Below are 15716 nucleotides of genomic sequence, written 5' to 3' on the forward strand. Positions count from 1 at the left end.
GTGGGAGAGTGCGATAAAGCAGCTGTTTTAAAGATTCTCTGCCAAAACATTTTAATTGAAATTACAACATAATAATGTATGAGGAGGATGGAGAGTTTTAGCACCAGCTAAAGCTTAATACAATTCTCTCCTTTTGCAATGGCATTTTAAATTTTTTTTTAAATTTTTTTTTTCAACGTTTATTTTATTTTTTTGGGGACAGAGAGAGACAGAGCATGAACAGGGGAGGGGCAGAGAGAGAGGGAGACACAGAATCGGAAACAGGCTCCAGGCTCTGAGCCATCCGCCCAGAGCCCGACGCGGGGCTCGAACTCACGGACCGCGAGATCGTGACCTGGCTGAAGTCGGACGCTTAACCGACTGCGCCACCCAGGCGCCCCATGCAATGGCATTTTAAGAACTGAATCACAAGAGGTTAAGTGATGTGCTTAAGGTCACACATCTAATATTTTTGAGTAAGATTTTACAGATAATCGAAATAAACTTTCGAAGGTCACGATTTTAGTATACTATTTCTTCCGATAATTTAAAGAGTGCAGTTTACTTTCCTTTGTATAAAACCTGCCACGACCCATAGCCTACATTCACGTATATTAAAAAACATGTAATTTATCATTATGTGTTGCTGTTTCGTAACTCACATTTTAATAACATTTTAATTCACATATCTTTATACAGGGCAGAGCAAAGAAAACATAGTGTTTGTAGTTTAATAAAGCTCGTTAATAAATGTCCCATCTCACGTCAGGCACTTCCTTTCTTTACTTTCTTTGTCTTGAACTTGCTTGTGTCCTTCTAACAAATGTCATGTATTCATATTCTACTGTTTATATGAACAAGAAGAGTATGATTTATTAGGAAAAATAGTTATTATAATTGGTTAAAGTATCCATATCCACATAGAATACTTTGTGTCTTTTGTAATTTGGAAGAAATGGAGAGGAAAATTGGCTAGTCGTTAGGAAAATCATTGAGATGCCCTGTGGCTCTAGGGTACCTCATTTTCTTTGGCCAAGAAGGTAACAGGAAAAGATTATAAATGATAACTTTTACAATGAACAGTATTACAAAATATTAAGGAAAAGTAAGGGCAAGGTAAATTTAGAAAATTCCTGTGGCACAGAATTTTTACTACATACATTTATTTTAATCTGGTTCATCAACCAACATGGACCCATATTTATCACAAGCCTAATCGTGATTTCTTGAAACAGCACCAGCAACAAGCAAGAAAAACAGCTGGGAAGTAAAATACATTTGGTTTGGCCTAGCTGGAGGTCTTTCAATTTCACCTGGTCCAGGATTGGCTGCAGGACCCATGGTCATGGCTGCGTTCAAGACTCCCAGAGAGACAGGGCATTCCGGGCCTGGGCAGGGGGCGGGGGAGGTGCACTGCCCTCACTGAGGGAAAGAAACGGATGCAGGGCTCCACAGGTCCTTACATTCCTTGAGGGGAAAGTGTGTCCATAAGAGCCTAGGAGAAAGGTGCCCCACCAAAGCCAAAGTTAGGAGATTAATAGTGCTTTTGAAGTGGGGCTGGGCGACCATTGAAAAAGTGTGAATTTGAGTTTCCTCTTACAATAGGCTTTCAAATGCAAAATCAGATAAAGCCAGTTGCTTTGATGGGGAATGAGATAACTGGCACACAGCCATCCAGCTTGGGTTCTGAGCTGAGTGGAGCAAGGAGGCAGTAGCTACAGAGAAGCTGGGGCCTCCTAAGAGTAAGTGACTTCGAGCAATGCTGTGGGGCTCTCTTCCCCCTAGAATCTCAGCTTCCCAAGGAGCTGCTGGAGATGGGAGAAAATGTTGTGGGACCTTTATCAGGCTCCTTATCTGTGCTCTGAACGTAACTGTAGTCCCTTGGGCAAAGGAGACGGAGACAAGAGTCTGCCAATAGCCCTAAGCTTGGGGCAGGTTCGAGCTGGACCTGAGCCGTCCTTGCCTCTATCAGCCTTGTCTCCAGTGCTCCCACATAATAGAGGCTGCTGCCCAAAACCCAAAAGTGGCCATTCCAGCAAGATCTGTACATCCATAACTCCCACAGGCAGAAAAGGGGCAAAACCCCCTAATTCTAAGAAGCAAAGGGACGGCAACAAATCGGCAGACTAGAGCAATCTTCTGTCTTTATAAAATGTGGCAGGCTGACTGGGAAATGGAAGCAAATCCTTCAAGGCAAAAGTCTACTTCTTTTCTACCTTTCAGCAAGAAGTTGAAAATCATAAAACCATATGACTATTAAAAAGAGGGATTCTTAATACTGAAAAATCTAGCAGTTTCCTATTTGTAAAAACAACTATGCAACTTAGGAAACACTTCAAAGTTTTTTTGTTAATCTATTTATAAAATCATACTTTACTGATTTTAGAGTGTTTTCCAATGAACGAAATTCTTGGTTCATGTTTTAGGAGTGCAGAAAGTAAGTTTATAACAAAGGCAGCATGGTTTAGAAAGGTGGCATTTTCTCACAAATGTGCCAATTAAGTCCACCTACCTCTATATACAAACTACCTTAAATATATGTAATTCACTTATATAAATCAAATGTCATTTAGGTGGACATATTTTCAGAGACATAGACGTGTCTTTAAAACGGCAAAACAGGGGCGCCTGGGTGGCGCAGTTGGTTAAGCGTCCGACTTCAGCCAGGTCACGATCTTGCGGTCCGTGAGTTCGAGCCCCACGTCGGGCTCTGGGCTGATGGCTCGGAGCCTGGAGCCTGTTTCCGATTCTGTGTCTCCCTCTCTCTCTGCCCCTCCCCCGTTCATGCTCTGTCTCTCTCTGTCCCAAAAATAAATAAACGTTGAAAAAAAAAATAAAACGGCAAAACATTATGAATTATACCTGCATTCCTGAAATATAATATTATAAATTATAATTATAAATTTTATTTATAATAAATATTTATTATTGATCATTTATATATTATTTATTATAATGAATAAATAATATTTATTATAAATATAAATAATATATAAATGTAATAATAATATTTGGTCATGGCATGGCACACTATTTTGGTGAACTGCTGGATTTAGATTTCTACTATTTCATTTTGAATTTGTATATCATTTTCATTAAAGAACCTAGCCACCAACATCAGAGGGCCAGGAACACAGAGGAGATTGTTAATTTGACTTCATATACCTTTATTTAAATGGTCAAAATGAACATTAATCACTTTTTAATTCAAATGATTGAAAAAGATTTGTACAAGACAAAGACTGAAAGTCAATTTACTGAAACACTAAAAGTTTTGAAAGACCAAGAAATCACATACCTGAAGAATTACTTCATTAAGTCGTTCTAGAGATTTCTGATTTTCCTGAGTTTTGTCAAGGAGTGAAGCGATTGATGGACTGTGGCATAAATTTGTTTTATCCTTATCCTGGAGACACCTCTTTGCTTCTTCAGTCAAGAGGACAGAAAGGAACTGCAGGCTGGCAGTACACAGGGTGGGGCAGGTTATAGACAAACCCACACAAGTGCACAACATATCTAAAAGAGATATGCAAATGTTTGAAAACAACTTCAAAATTAAAGAAGTGAATCAGATCTGAGTAATTAAGTTTATAGCCTTTTTATTTCTAATGAAGTAAAGCTATCAGTAGTTATAAGGATCATGAGAATAACTCTAGTGTTTGTTTAAAAATAAATAGTCAATATTAAGACAACACAATCAAGGGATCTATTTAATTTTCATTTCATTCTTTTTATATGGGTTGTTTTTCGTATGAAGGTGTGTGTGTGTATGTGTGTGTGTGTGTGTGTGTGTGCGTGCGCGCGCGCGCGCGTGCCCGCACGCGTGCACGAGTGGACATATACACAGTATTTGCTAAGTCCCAAAATAAGAGGATCACATATATATGAATATTGATCCCTCTGGGGTCTACTGAGATCCACAAAGTTTCTAGAATTTTTAACATTTTAATTTTTATTTCAGGGCTACCCTAAAAAAATTAATGTAACTGTACTCTGAATTATCTAGATCACTGTGTAGTTATGTTTCTGTTTTCAAACAAGTTGATGGTAAATAGTACTTAAAATAAGACTATGCAGTGTTGACATGATGTAGAAACAAAGGTTTCATGGCAGTTCACAACAGAGAACAAGAGGGGTGCCTTGGGGGCTCAGTCGGTTAAGCGTCCGACTTCGGCCCAGGTCATGATCTCACGGTTCGTGAGTTCAAGCCCTGTGTCAGGCTCTGTGCTGACTGCTCAGAGCCTGGAGCCTGCTTCGGATTTTGTGTCTCCCTCTCTCTCTCTGCCCCTCCCTAGCTCACACTTGCTCTCTCTCTCTCTCTCTCTCTCCCTCTCTGTCAAAAATAAATAAACTTAAAAAAAATAGAGAACAAGAGTGGTTATGAACAAATTTGCAAACATAACACAGATTAGAAAGAATAGGCAAGCCAACTCAAAAGAATCTACGCTGAATCAGTCATTAATTTCCTCCTGTGAGCACTGATTTAATCAAAGGAACATCTGATGTGTTATATTAATTTTATTAATCTGAGTATCACGGGTTTATAATTTTGTTACGTTTTACTTTTCTATTATTTGGAATTTATACCTTTATAAGAGTTATAACTGTAAGAATTTCTACCTAGATTCAGGCTTAAAGAAATTTTTATTCTCTTAAGTAACATAAGAAAAATATTTTAGTGTGTCACTTTATGAGAATTATGTTCATTTAAATGATGTCTAAATATTGTTTGAGTTTGAGAAAAGACTGTTATAGATAACATAAGTTACAAAGTGATCATGAGATGTTTTAAATATTTATGAGCACATGGGATGGAAACTAAAAGCAAAGAAAAACACCATGACAAGGACTAGCAATGATCATTTTTATTAGTTAAGTTTCCATAAACATTACTACTATCAAACCTAGCTGTTTAGCAGTATTTCTGATTAGCACCATATTACCATGCACGTGTTTTGTAGATAGATTTTTAATTTAATATGTCCTTATTTTATCACCAGGAAAACCGTGTCAGGTGAACAGTGTTCAAGCAGGGCTGAAGGCGAAGGGCTGGAGAGGAAACGAGTATTTTATGCTTTACAGGTCATACGCCTTTGTCACAGCTCTTCAACACTACCACTGTAGCAGGAAAGCAGCCACAGGCAACACGTAAGTATATAAGCAGCCACAGGCAATAAGTATGACTGTGTTCCAATAAAATCTTTATCAGAGCGAGCGGCGGCCCAGATCTGACCACTTGGCGTAGGTATGCTACATGAGTAGGACCTTGCTTTGTATTATGAGTGAATCAAGGGGCAAACTAATTTCCCCACTACGGCTGTAGGAAAATCTCAATTACACAATCTGTTTCAGTTTTAATCTCTCTTAACAAAATAACAATTTCTAAATGGACGCTATTCCTATTAGGGTAAACTCAGAACTCCTATGTCCAAACAACTAACAATTCTGTTTCTTATTGAACATGTATTTCCCTGTAAATATTACTTCAAAACTACCACTCTGGTCACAAAATGTATCATCCATCTAAATTTATAAAACGACCAAATGAGAAAGTAAAATATGAAAAAAAAAATTGGTGATAACATGGAAACTTAAAATAGAACTCAATTTTGAATACATTTAAACTAGTTATTTTTAAAAAGTAACATAAATGTTATTTATAAGCATTTATGTTAAAAAAAAAGGTCTTCTTGCTATGCTAAAATTTAAGAGACTACATCAAAAATTAGTAGTTATTTAAAAGAATAATTTGTCGGAGCATCTGGGTGGCTCAGTTGGTTAAGCATCCAACTTTAGATTTCTGCTCTGGTCAGGAACTCACGGTTTGTGAGACTGAACCCTATATTGGGCTCTGCACTGACAGCATGAAGCCTACTTGAGGTTCTCTCTGTTCCTCCCCTGCTCTTTCTCTCTCTGTCAAAATAAATAAATAAACATTAAACACTAATTTGTTTGGGGCACCTGGGTGATTCAGTTGGTTGAGCATCAGACTTTGGTTCAGGTCGTGATCTCGCAGTTCATGAGTTCAAGCCCCACATCGGGCTCTCCAGTGTCAGCGCAGAGCCTGCTTTGGATCCTCTGCCCCCCACTGTCTGCCCCTCCCCTGCTGTGCTCTCTCTCAAAAAAAGTAAATAAACATTTTAAAATAAATAAATAAATAGTTTATGCTAGTAGGCAACAATTATATGAAGAACATCTTATAAAAATAAATACCTATACCTACACTCTTAGCATTTCTGTACTCTAAGAAAATCCTTACATCTTCAGACAAGGCACTATACTTATTATAAGTTTCCATGTTATCATATATACAGTATTTAGGTGTAGATTTACCCACTTACAGTGTAAATATGTCAGGAAAGAGACTGGTTTCTACACCAACACATGAGAATCTGTCTCATTGTTTTACAATCATGTCATATCACACGTCTCTTCATAACACCACAGGCTTTTCTTACCTTGTTTTTATAGTTTTTTCAACTGGGTTTCAACTTTTCAAAAATGCATTTTGGAGGTGCTTCAAGAACACAGCAGATTTCTCAAAGTAAATACCTGGTTTCTCTTTCAAATATAATTAATTAGTTTTTTATAATTACTTAATTTTAGAGAATACACATATAGAAACTGTAACCAATAATTATGTTAATTTTTAGTAGCAGAAAGACCCCCAGCCTCATGAGTGGATCTTCTTACCGATCACTGCTGCCCAGTGCTTGGCCAGAACCACTGTCATAGCCGGGAGAGAGGCAAGAGCGGCTTTCCTCAGGAGTACGGCCAGAAGGTTAAATAAATGTGTCCATGTGTGATAAAAAGCCGATACCAACTCTACATCTATAATATTAATGAAAACATTTCAAGCTATTAACAAAAAGAATAGAAAATACAAAGCTCATCAGATACTTCATCATACTTCAAGTAAGAGTCATGCACGTGTCATATGAAGATAAATGTAATTCAGCATGATCCAACATTTATTTCCATTAGTTTTTCATTGTTTCCTAAAGCTTTCTCTCATCTACCCCCTACATAAAGACAAATAAATACACACTCACACATCTTCCTCTCATTAACATCTATTCAACAACAAATCAGAAGGTATGACAAACTGAATAGTACGCCTTAAATTCAGAACTACATATCGTGCATATTGTAAAAGCATGGCATTGTCTGTGCCACTTTTATAAAAGTCAAGTTTCTCCTGTTGTCTTTCTCCCCTTTGTGCAGGGTGGAGGAAGAAAGCACAATGTGCCAAGGTCATGGCAGAAAAGCAAGGAGAATGTCTTTGAAGAACCAAGAGTACTGCCCTTCAAAAAAAACAACACAGAAGAGGATTCTGCAGCTTTGCCTATGGCTGAGAATGGAGCAATTCACTTCTATCCTAAGGACAGCTTTTCCCCTCTCTACGTGGCAAACGGAGGCTAGAGAGCAGTAGCAAGCTTAGGATTGTCTTCTCGGACCATGCCACTGGCAGTATCTGCCAGCTTTCGTCAAACTCCACTACCAAGCAAACTGAGAACGTCCATCTCAAGGTTCTTCTGGAAATGGTATATTCCAGGGAGTTTGGACTATAGCAGTCCTTGGTATGTGTCTCAATCTTCCATCACTCTCACCTCTATAAGGAGTCTTTTAGACTATCTTTTCTCCTTATCATCCCCATGAAATCTTAATTCCACAGATTCTATACGTCTGCTTATGTACTTTCAGTATATCTTTACTTTATACATAAAAAAAAAAAATTAAGTATAAGGCTTACTGATTTTACTCAAGATGGCCAAATAAAACATTTAAGCTGAGAGTTAAAATTAAAAATTAAGAAGAATTCTTATTTTTATCTAAAAACAAGAAAAAAATTAAAAAGCAATTAACATTTAACTTTATAACTTCTCTTGCTAAGTAACTTTCAATATAATTTACTTGCTCATATAAATTAAAATGTATCCAGTTATACATGAAAATTAGTAAATCACATACAATACATACTAGAAATATAATCAATATTTTATAAAATCATTCAAAAGTATTATTTTTCCAGACAAAAATTAATTTCTTAAAAGTATTTTTACTGAACTTATGCCTTAGCTTGATATGAGAAAATGACTTCTAATTCAACCAGCTATGAGATATACATTCAGACATCACTGACGTTTTTTATTTTCAGCACTTTACAGAATTAATGATGGGCCAAATAACTTACAAAATAATAAAACATATACTATTTTTATTTAATTCTCAAAGCCCAAGTCAGACACAAAAGCAATAGAATCAATTAAAAAAACATCCACCAGTCAGCCAATGACAACCAAGACATGATAGGACTTTGGGACATCCTGCCATATGACTTTGCCACCTCTTACCACATGACTTTGGGATCAAGTGTTGAATCAAAAGTCCCCTGTCACAACCATCTATGCACTACAGTTTTTAGCACTGATATTGCATATTTCCTGTTTATCTTCCACGAGCTAAACACCAATGCTTCCCAAGTCATACCCAAGAACACCCAATAAGAGAAATTAAATACTAAAAAATATGACTAACTGAGCTCTGAAGGGCCACAGACCATCGTAATTAAGATTTCTTCCCCCACCCTTTCACTTCTTGGAGGGTGATATTGCCCTCATAGGGAATGCACAGTCTACCCTGATTTGCTTAGTTAGGATACCACTGCCACTTATAAAATTTCCAAGTAAGGAATTATTATTCCTCTTACACCTGGATATTTGAACACTAATTGGACACTGAGGACTAGATTTGCTGGCATCATAAAACATTTCACTTACCTAAAACCAAACAAATCCATAAAATTCAAAAACCTAAATAAGAATGAAGTAATAGGCAAAGAGCCATTTGGCAATAGTCAAATTATCAATTACTTCATTATAAAATCTTTTAAATAATTACCATATTTTATTTCTGATAAAGTCCTATACTGTTTTAATTTTCTCTTCTATTAAGTACTATATTCAACTTTTCATCAGAGTATATTTTTCAATAATTTAGGACCTTACCAAAATTTTTATTATATGCGATACTTATAGTTGTTATTGCAGATAAGTTATAAGTAGGTCATGTGGCTGTATCCATAGCTTGTAAGAATAATGAATATCTAAAACTCACTGTACTTGCTAACATTACATTAAGAACTTTGCCCTCATTTAAACCGACAGCACAGGGTACAGTCCTTCATTATACTACATACTTGCCTCAAATGGCCCCCTGGAACCACTTAAAACACCCAAACTATAAAACACGTTATAAAAAAAAAGCCTTCCAAAATATCGGCAAAACACGACATAAAATTCAACCTTGAAGTGAGTACCTGGTGCAGAGTAAGATTCTTTTTTGTCCCTCAATATGCTTTACTTCCATACTAAACGTGAAAAAAATAAAGCTTACCTAACACATCTTTGATGCATATGGTGAGGACCCTGATGATGTTTGTGGTAAGAGGTTTCAGAAGCTCTTCCTGAATCACAAGGTCAGGATCTACCAGTAAACATGACTGCAGAAGCCTGGACAAAGACGACAGGTATTCTAGGAGAGAGGATACCTATTTGAAAAAAGAGATAAAGTAAAACAAAACATATCATATGAAAAGCCTAGCTCAGTGATATTTCTGTCTTCTATGCATTGTAAGTCACTTTCTTTGTACGATAAGTTACATAAAAAACTAACAAAATATTAATCATAATTTTTAAAGATCTAAAATGAATATATAGCAGACAGCATGATTTTCTCATATTATAAACATACCATTAATGATCACATTAACACTGTCAAGTATGATAATACCAAACAAGGCAGTATTTTCAAAGCCAAATTTCAAACTCTTTTTAAAGAAAGAGAGCCTTTATAGTTTTTAAGTAGCTAAACTGTGGAATCAATATTCTGGAAGAAGTAGGGAGGGGCATTCCAAAGTCATAAAGCCTATGATTGCATAAAGAAAGAAAGGTGACAAAACATTCGTCAACACATCTCCTATCATGTAAAATGCAAGTTTGTAACATTTAATTTCCTTATTGTTATGGAGTCTTTTTTGATGCCTTTGTACTGAACACTATTGATTGCAGTTACAATAAGTCTGACATCTAATGTATGAAGTGTTACCATAAACAGATAAGCCATGGAAAGTGAGAGCAAACGAGAAACATCAGAGAGGGAACCACGGAATCACTGAAGCCTCTTACAAGCCCACACACTCGGCCCGCTTCCTCAGCGCCTCGGCTCTCAGCTCAGATCTCACCCTTGCGAGGTGTCTTCTGACCACCCTACCAAACACAGCACCCTCTCCCCTGCCGCACACCTTTTCCTCACACTCATTTTTCCCATACCATTTGTGTGTGGGGGGGGGTTGTTTTCTTCTGTTTTAGAGAGAGAGAGAGAATGCTCGAGAGAGAGAACATGCAAGCAAGCAAGCGGTCGAGGGGAGGGAGGGAGGGGGAGAGAGACAGAGAGACAGAGAGATAGAGAGACAGAGAGGCAGAGACAGAGAATATGAATCCCAAGCAGGCTCTACACTCAGAGCAGAGCCAGACGCAGGGCTCAATCCCATGACTCTGGAATCATGACCTGAGCTGAAATCAAGAGTCAGATGCTCAACTGGCTGAGCCACCCAGGCGCCACCCCTGCCCCATACCATTTGTCACCAGCTGATAAAATAGTTCACATTTTATTTACTGCTTACTGTCTTCTGCACCAAGGACAGAATTCATATGGACAGGCGTGTGTGTTTTCTTTGTTCACACATCTGTCACTGGCACCTAGAACACAATCTGGCAGAGAAGAGGTTCCAGAACTTTTCTGGAACAAATGAGGAATCTTGTGTGAGGACAAACAGCTAAGAAGCATTTGGCCTACACAAGTACCGAACAAGCACCTTCCATGGGACAGGCACTGTGCTCAGCACTGGGTACACAACTGATGCCTAAAAACAGTCATAGCCCTGCCTTCATGGAGCTCACTGCAGCCTCTGGCCTCATGACCCCCCACAGATTTGCTCTGGCCACTCTGGCCTCCTTGCTATTTGTTGGATAGAACAAACCAACCCCGATCTCAGGGATCTGGCAGTGTCCTCACTTAACCCAGGTTACATGTCACTGTCTGAAAGGCCCTCCCTGACCACCCTAAGTGGAAAAGCCCTACCTTCCTAGCTCTGAAAGCATTTCCTGGCGCCTTTGTTAGCTGTTCTTCTCAGAAAGATGTGTATATGGATTTGCTCATGATCTGCTCTCCCAACTTGAGAGGAAGAATCTTTATTTTATTTGCACAGGCAAGACCCTGGTACGTGGTAGACCCTCAATAAAGATTTGTCAGCTGGACAGTGAACTGGAGGAGGGAGCCTTATGCAAAGGCTCAGACTGCACTGGGACAAGTATTTTGAAGATGATGTGTTACCCAGCCTTATAAGAGGGGGCCTGCCGTGGTCAGAAACCCCAAAGACAGCACCGCAAAGCAAATCTTGTAGCCCTTCTTAAACTCTGAGTTAGGGTAACATTTCTACTAGCAACAACTACACAAGGAGTTATTAAGCATACTTTACATACAGACTCGAGCTACAATCAAGAACTTAAAAATAGTAAATATCTGTAAAAAAACAAAAATAAATTTATTTTTATTAGGTTGGGTTTTGAAAATACATAGAATTTAGTCACTGTCTATTTTAACAACTTCAGTTTAGGTGCAAATGATAGACATTAGACATCTTCTAAAATCACAGAATGGGAAGGTGGTCTATATAATGTCTTCTTTTTTTAATATGGTGCTCAAAGATATCCAGATCTGTGAATAAACATCTACAGCTGGTTAATAATGGAATTAGGAAGAGAATATAGATCTTTAAACCTCACTTCCCTTTTCTGCCATCCAAAGATGTCTCAGATTAAAATGTTAAGTAACCTATTTCAAATAACCTCATTACACCATGTCTATCCTGAAAGATCTTCATCCTTCTCCTACGGTTAGTATATCCTTAGCAGAATTTATGTTTCTGGCACTTAAAACAAATGCACAAACAGACATGAGGCGAGAAGGAGACGTGAGACACTTACCTGAGCCTGCATGTGCTCAGCGGGAGGGGACAAAGGCAGTGGCGCCTTGAGCTCCTGGACACAGCTCTCTAGGAGGGTGGCATCTGCGATGCTGCAAAGAGCAGAAAAGATGAGTAGTGTGCTGCTTATTAAAAATTAATAAATCAGTATTTGAAGTTTGAATGTAACCTTGAACAGAATTCAAGAGAAAGGATCTTTACAGAAAACAATGGCTGTCAGAGGGAAGGTAGGCGGGGGGTGAGGCAAAATGGGTGACAGGGACAGGGAGGCACAGGCCTCCAGCCATGGAACGAGAAAGTTACGGGAATAAGAGGCACAGCATAGGGAACACGGGGAATGATACTGTGACAGCGATGGAACAGGACAGATGGTAGCTATGCCTGTGCTGAACACAGCATAATGCATAAACTTGTTAAGTAATTAAGACGTACACCTGAAATGAAAGTAACATTTTGTGTCTACTCAAATAAAAAGAAAAGTAAAAACAAAGAGAACAGATTTTCATAAAGACAATAAATGTATATAAAAAGGTATCCCATAATTATTTTAGAACACAGGAAAAGATCCTATCTAATAAACATGGGAAACAGAATTCTGAAGAAAAAATATCTAATGAAAAGCAGAATAAAATATAAAGAAGCCCTTCTAAAAGGGAAGCAAACAAGAGAAAAAACTTGGTGGTTAGTTTCCTGTTTAAAACAGGAAAAATACTTGCTAGGAAATAAGTTTTGATTTACAAAGTAAAAAACAAAATAATGCAAAAAAAAAAAAAAAAAAAAAAAAGCAGGAAAAAGTTTTCAAGTCCTGAATAAAAAAAAGGTACAGAATATGATTAAGGCTTTGCCATAAAAGATTCTTTAATAACTCTGTGGCCTCAATTTCACAACAGGCTCTTCTTGAGAAGCAAGAGTATTCCTAAAGTTCCATTTTGATCATTCTTGAGGCAGAAAAACATCCAAGAAGAAAGTTAATCAACAGGCAGCTCCCTTTTCCAAGTCTAGCAGGTTATCACGGTGGAAAGATGATGAGTAACTGAACAAACTCACACCTCACGGATTATCTGAGTGGTAAACGAGTAATGGCAAGTGAAGTGAAACAAGGATACTTCTTTCTTTTTGGAGTTTTCTTAATATCCCAAAATGAAAGAGAAAGTACTGCAATTTGGCAAAGAGGAGGACGATATCTCAGACAGTGAAAGTTCTCAAGAAGAGCAATGCAAATGACTACGGGGTCAACAGGAGGTAGTAATAATCCACTGGCTATAATAATCCAGATGGGAAGAAAGCAAAGGAACAGTTACTATAAAGAGAGTATCCTAACAGGAGTGCTGATGCATAGGGGTACTTGTACCCCAATGTTTATAGCAGCACTCTCAACAATAGCCAAATTATGGAAAGAGCCTAAATGTCCATCAACTGATGAATGGATAAAGAAATTGTGGTTTATATATACAATAGAGTACTACGTGGCAATGAGAAAGAATGAAATATGGCCCTTTGTAGCAACGTGGATGGAACTGGAGAGTGTTATGCTAAGTGAAATAAGTCACAGAGAAAGACAGATACCGTATGTTTTCACTCTTACGTGGATCCTGAGAAACTTAACAGAAGACCATGGGGGAGGGGAAGGGAAAAAAAAGAGATTAGAGTGGGAGAGAGCCAAAGCATAAGAGACTCCTAAAAACTGAGAACAAACTGAGGGTTGATGGGGGGTGGGAGGGAGGGGAGGGTGGGTGATGGGTATTGAGGAGGGCACCTGTTGAGATGAGCACTGGGTGTTGTATGGAAACCAAGTTGACAATAAATTTCATATTAAAAAAAAAAGGGGGGGGGAAGTATCCTAGACGTCATCACTTGATCCTCATGCTAACCCCAATAACCAGATGTTATTAATGAGATTAATAGTAACTTCCCCCAGACTGTAACACTAGGGAGGGAATGCCCTGTGAGAAGACCCTAAGTGGGACTGATTCAGTATCTACAGCCTTTCTCACTATACATATAACCAACACGATAATGCAAAGGTCCAGCCAGAAGCTCATTCACATTAGCTAAATGAAAGAACGAAATCATGATCTTCTAAATTTTATCAGAGTGTTATGTAATAAAGAGTTTAATCCCCAGTAATGAAAAAACTCCAAATGAATTTAAACAACGATTTTCAACCCATGGCCCTTATTCTGACACAGCCCTACAGAGGTGAATCCCCAAAGCCCTTCACTTCCATTTAGAATGACCAAGGGACTGCACCACAGTTCTTGAGTATGGTGCAAGACAAATCAGGTTCAGAACCTCTGAATTACAAAAAAAAATCAGGACGGTGGGAGTAACAGTCAGCGTAACAAACCCGTATGAGTACTTTAACAGATCTAAATTGAAACCGTCCAGACAATTCTGGCAAAAGCAAAACCCCGCAGTCTAGTGAGCCAGAAAGAAGACAGAGATACCTTCCCGGCACGCAAGAAGTCCTGCACCAACTCGTCTCTGCTGCCCGGCCTCTCTTACCTACAGAGAAGCTCCACGAGACGGGCCTGCCGAAAAGCGCGTGCAGTGTCTCCCGGCGCAGTCGCCAGGAGGCCGTCCAGAAGGCTGCACACCGCCGCGAGGAGAGGCGGCGTCACCACACGCTGCCTGGGCAGAGCGGCAGGAAGGGACGCGTCGCGAGGAAGCCGTGCCGATGCGGTTTCATGCTGACCGATTACTGAGGATAAGCATAAAAATTAGCACAGTTTTGTTTCCTTTGTGTTCACGTACAACATTCGCAAGTTCTGATCACCGGAGGAAAGCCCCTGAGAGGGCCAAAGAGACACAACTGGGGAGCTCCCCAGGGCCCAGCTCATCACAAACCTGAGGTCAAGGAAGCAGATATCCAACTTCTCCACTGTGTGTGTGTGTGTGTGTGTGTGTGTGTGTGTGTGTACGTCTGCCTTGGATGACAGTGTAAAAGCCAAGACGAGATGGGCAGAGCATGGTTTTGTGCCCTCGTGCCCTCAAGCACTCAGACATTGAGGAACAAATAGATGGTCCCCGACCCTTTTTCTAAAACTCCAGGGGCCAGAAGTGCTTCAGAATTCAAAATATTTTAGATTTCAGGAAAATAATAAGATGCATGTACCTACCATACATTAACTAACCTCCAATGAGAATTTGGGCAATACCACGTAATGAAGTAACTATTTCTCTAGTGTAACACTTGTACAATCACAGTAAGCTGGATGAAGAAAGGAACAAATACAACCTCAAACCAGTACTGGTCAGGTTTTGCAGCAACTGTAATTCAGGTATGGGCAAGTTTTATACCAAGTAAGTTTTGAGAACACTTAAGTTTTCAGAGATTCTGGATTTTATAACTGAGGATATGAGATTGTGGACCTTTCCCAGAAAACTCAGCAAAGGATTGTTACCAAGAAAGCTATGTTTGTTAACCTACATCAAGATTTCCCTCATAACCCTCACTTCTTATTTCTTTTTTAAAGGAACACTTTATTTTTAATAAATTCAGATTTACAGAAACTACAGAGTACAAAGAATTCCCATATACCTTCACCCAGATCCCTACGTATTACTATTTTACCACATTTTATCTACCTACATACCTCTCTTATTATGAACTGTTTGTAAGCTGCAGATGCCCTGCCCTCTCAGCCCTAAATTCATTTCCTAAACAGAGACTTTTGTCTTCTATAATCAC

At 38.7% G+C, this 15716-nt stretch overlaps 1 protein-coding gene across 5 annotated transcripts in view; it reads right to left on the reverse strand.

The window, feature by feature from the left end:
* Nucleotides 1–15716, reverse strand: part of RTTN (rotatin) — a 163872-nt gene that overhangs the window by 28097 nt on the left and 120059 nt on the right. For all 5 annotated transcript variants that reach the window (XM_086683207.1, XM_086683208.1, XM_025931071.2 and 2 more), the window contains 5 exons: nucleotides 14531–14726; nucleotides 12027–12117; nucleotides 9376–9529; nucleotides 6673–6810; nucleotides 3278–3495 (listed from right to left, as the gene is read on the reverse strand). In XM_086683207.1, the coding sequence (XP_086539333.1) occupies nucleotides 3278–3495; nucleotides 6673–6810; nucleotides 9376–9529; nucleotides 12027–12117; nucleotides 14531–14726 (797 nt within the window). The remainder of the gene's footprint in view (nucleotides 1–3277; nucleotides 3496–6672; nucleotides 6811–9375; nucleotides 9530–12026; nucleotides 12118–14530; nucleotides 14727–15716) is intronic.

This window comes from Puma concolor, chromosome D3 (genome assembly GCF_028749965.1).
Source record: "Puma concolor isolate L17-30 chromosome D3, mPumCon1.1.hap2, whole genome shotgun sequence".
Lineage (NCBI taxonomy): Eukaryota > Metazoa > Chordata > Mammalia > Carnivora > Felidae > Puma > Puma concolor.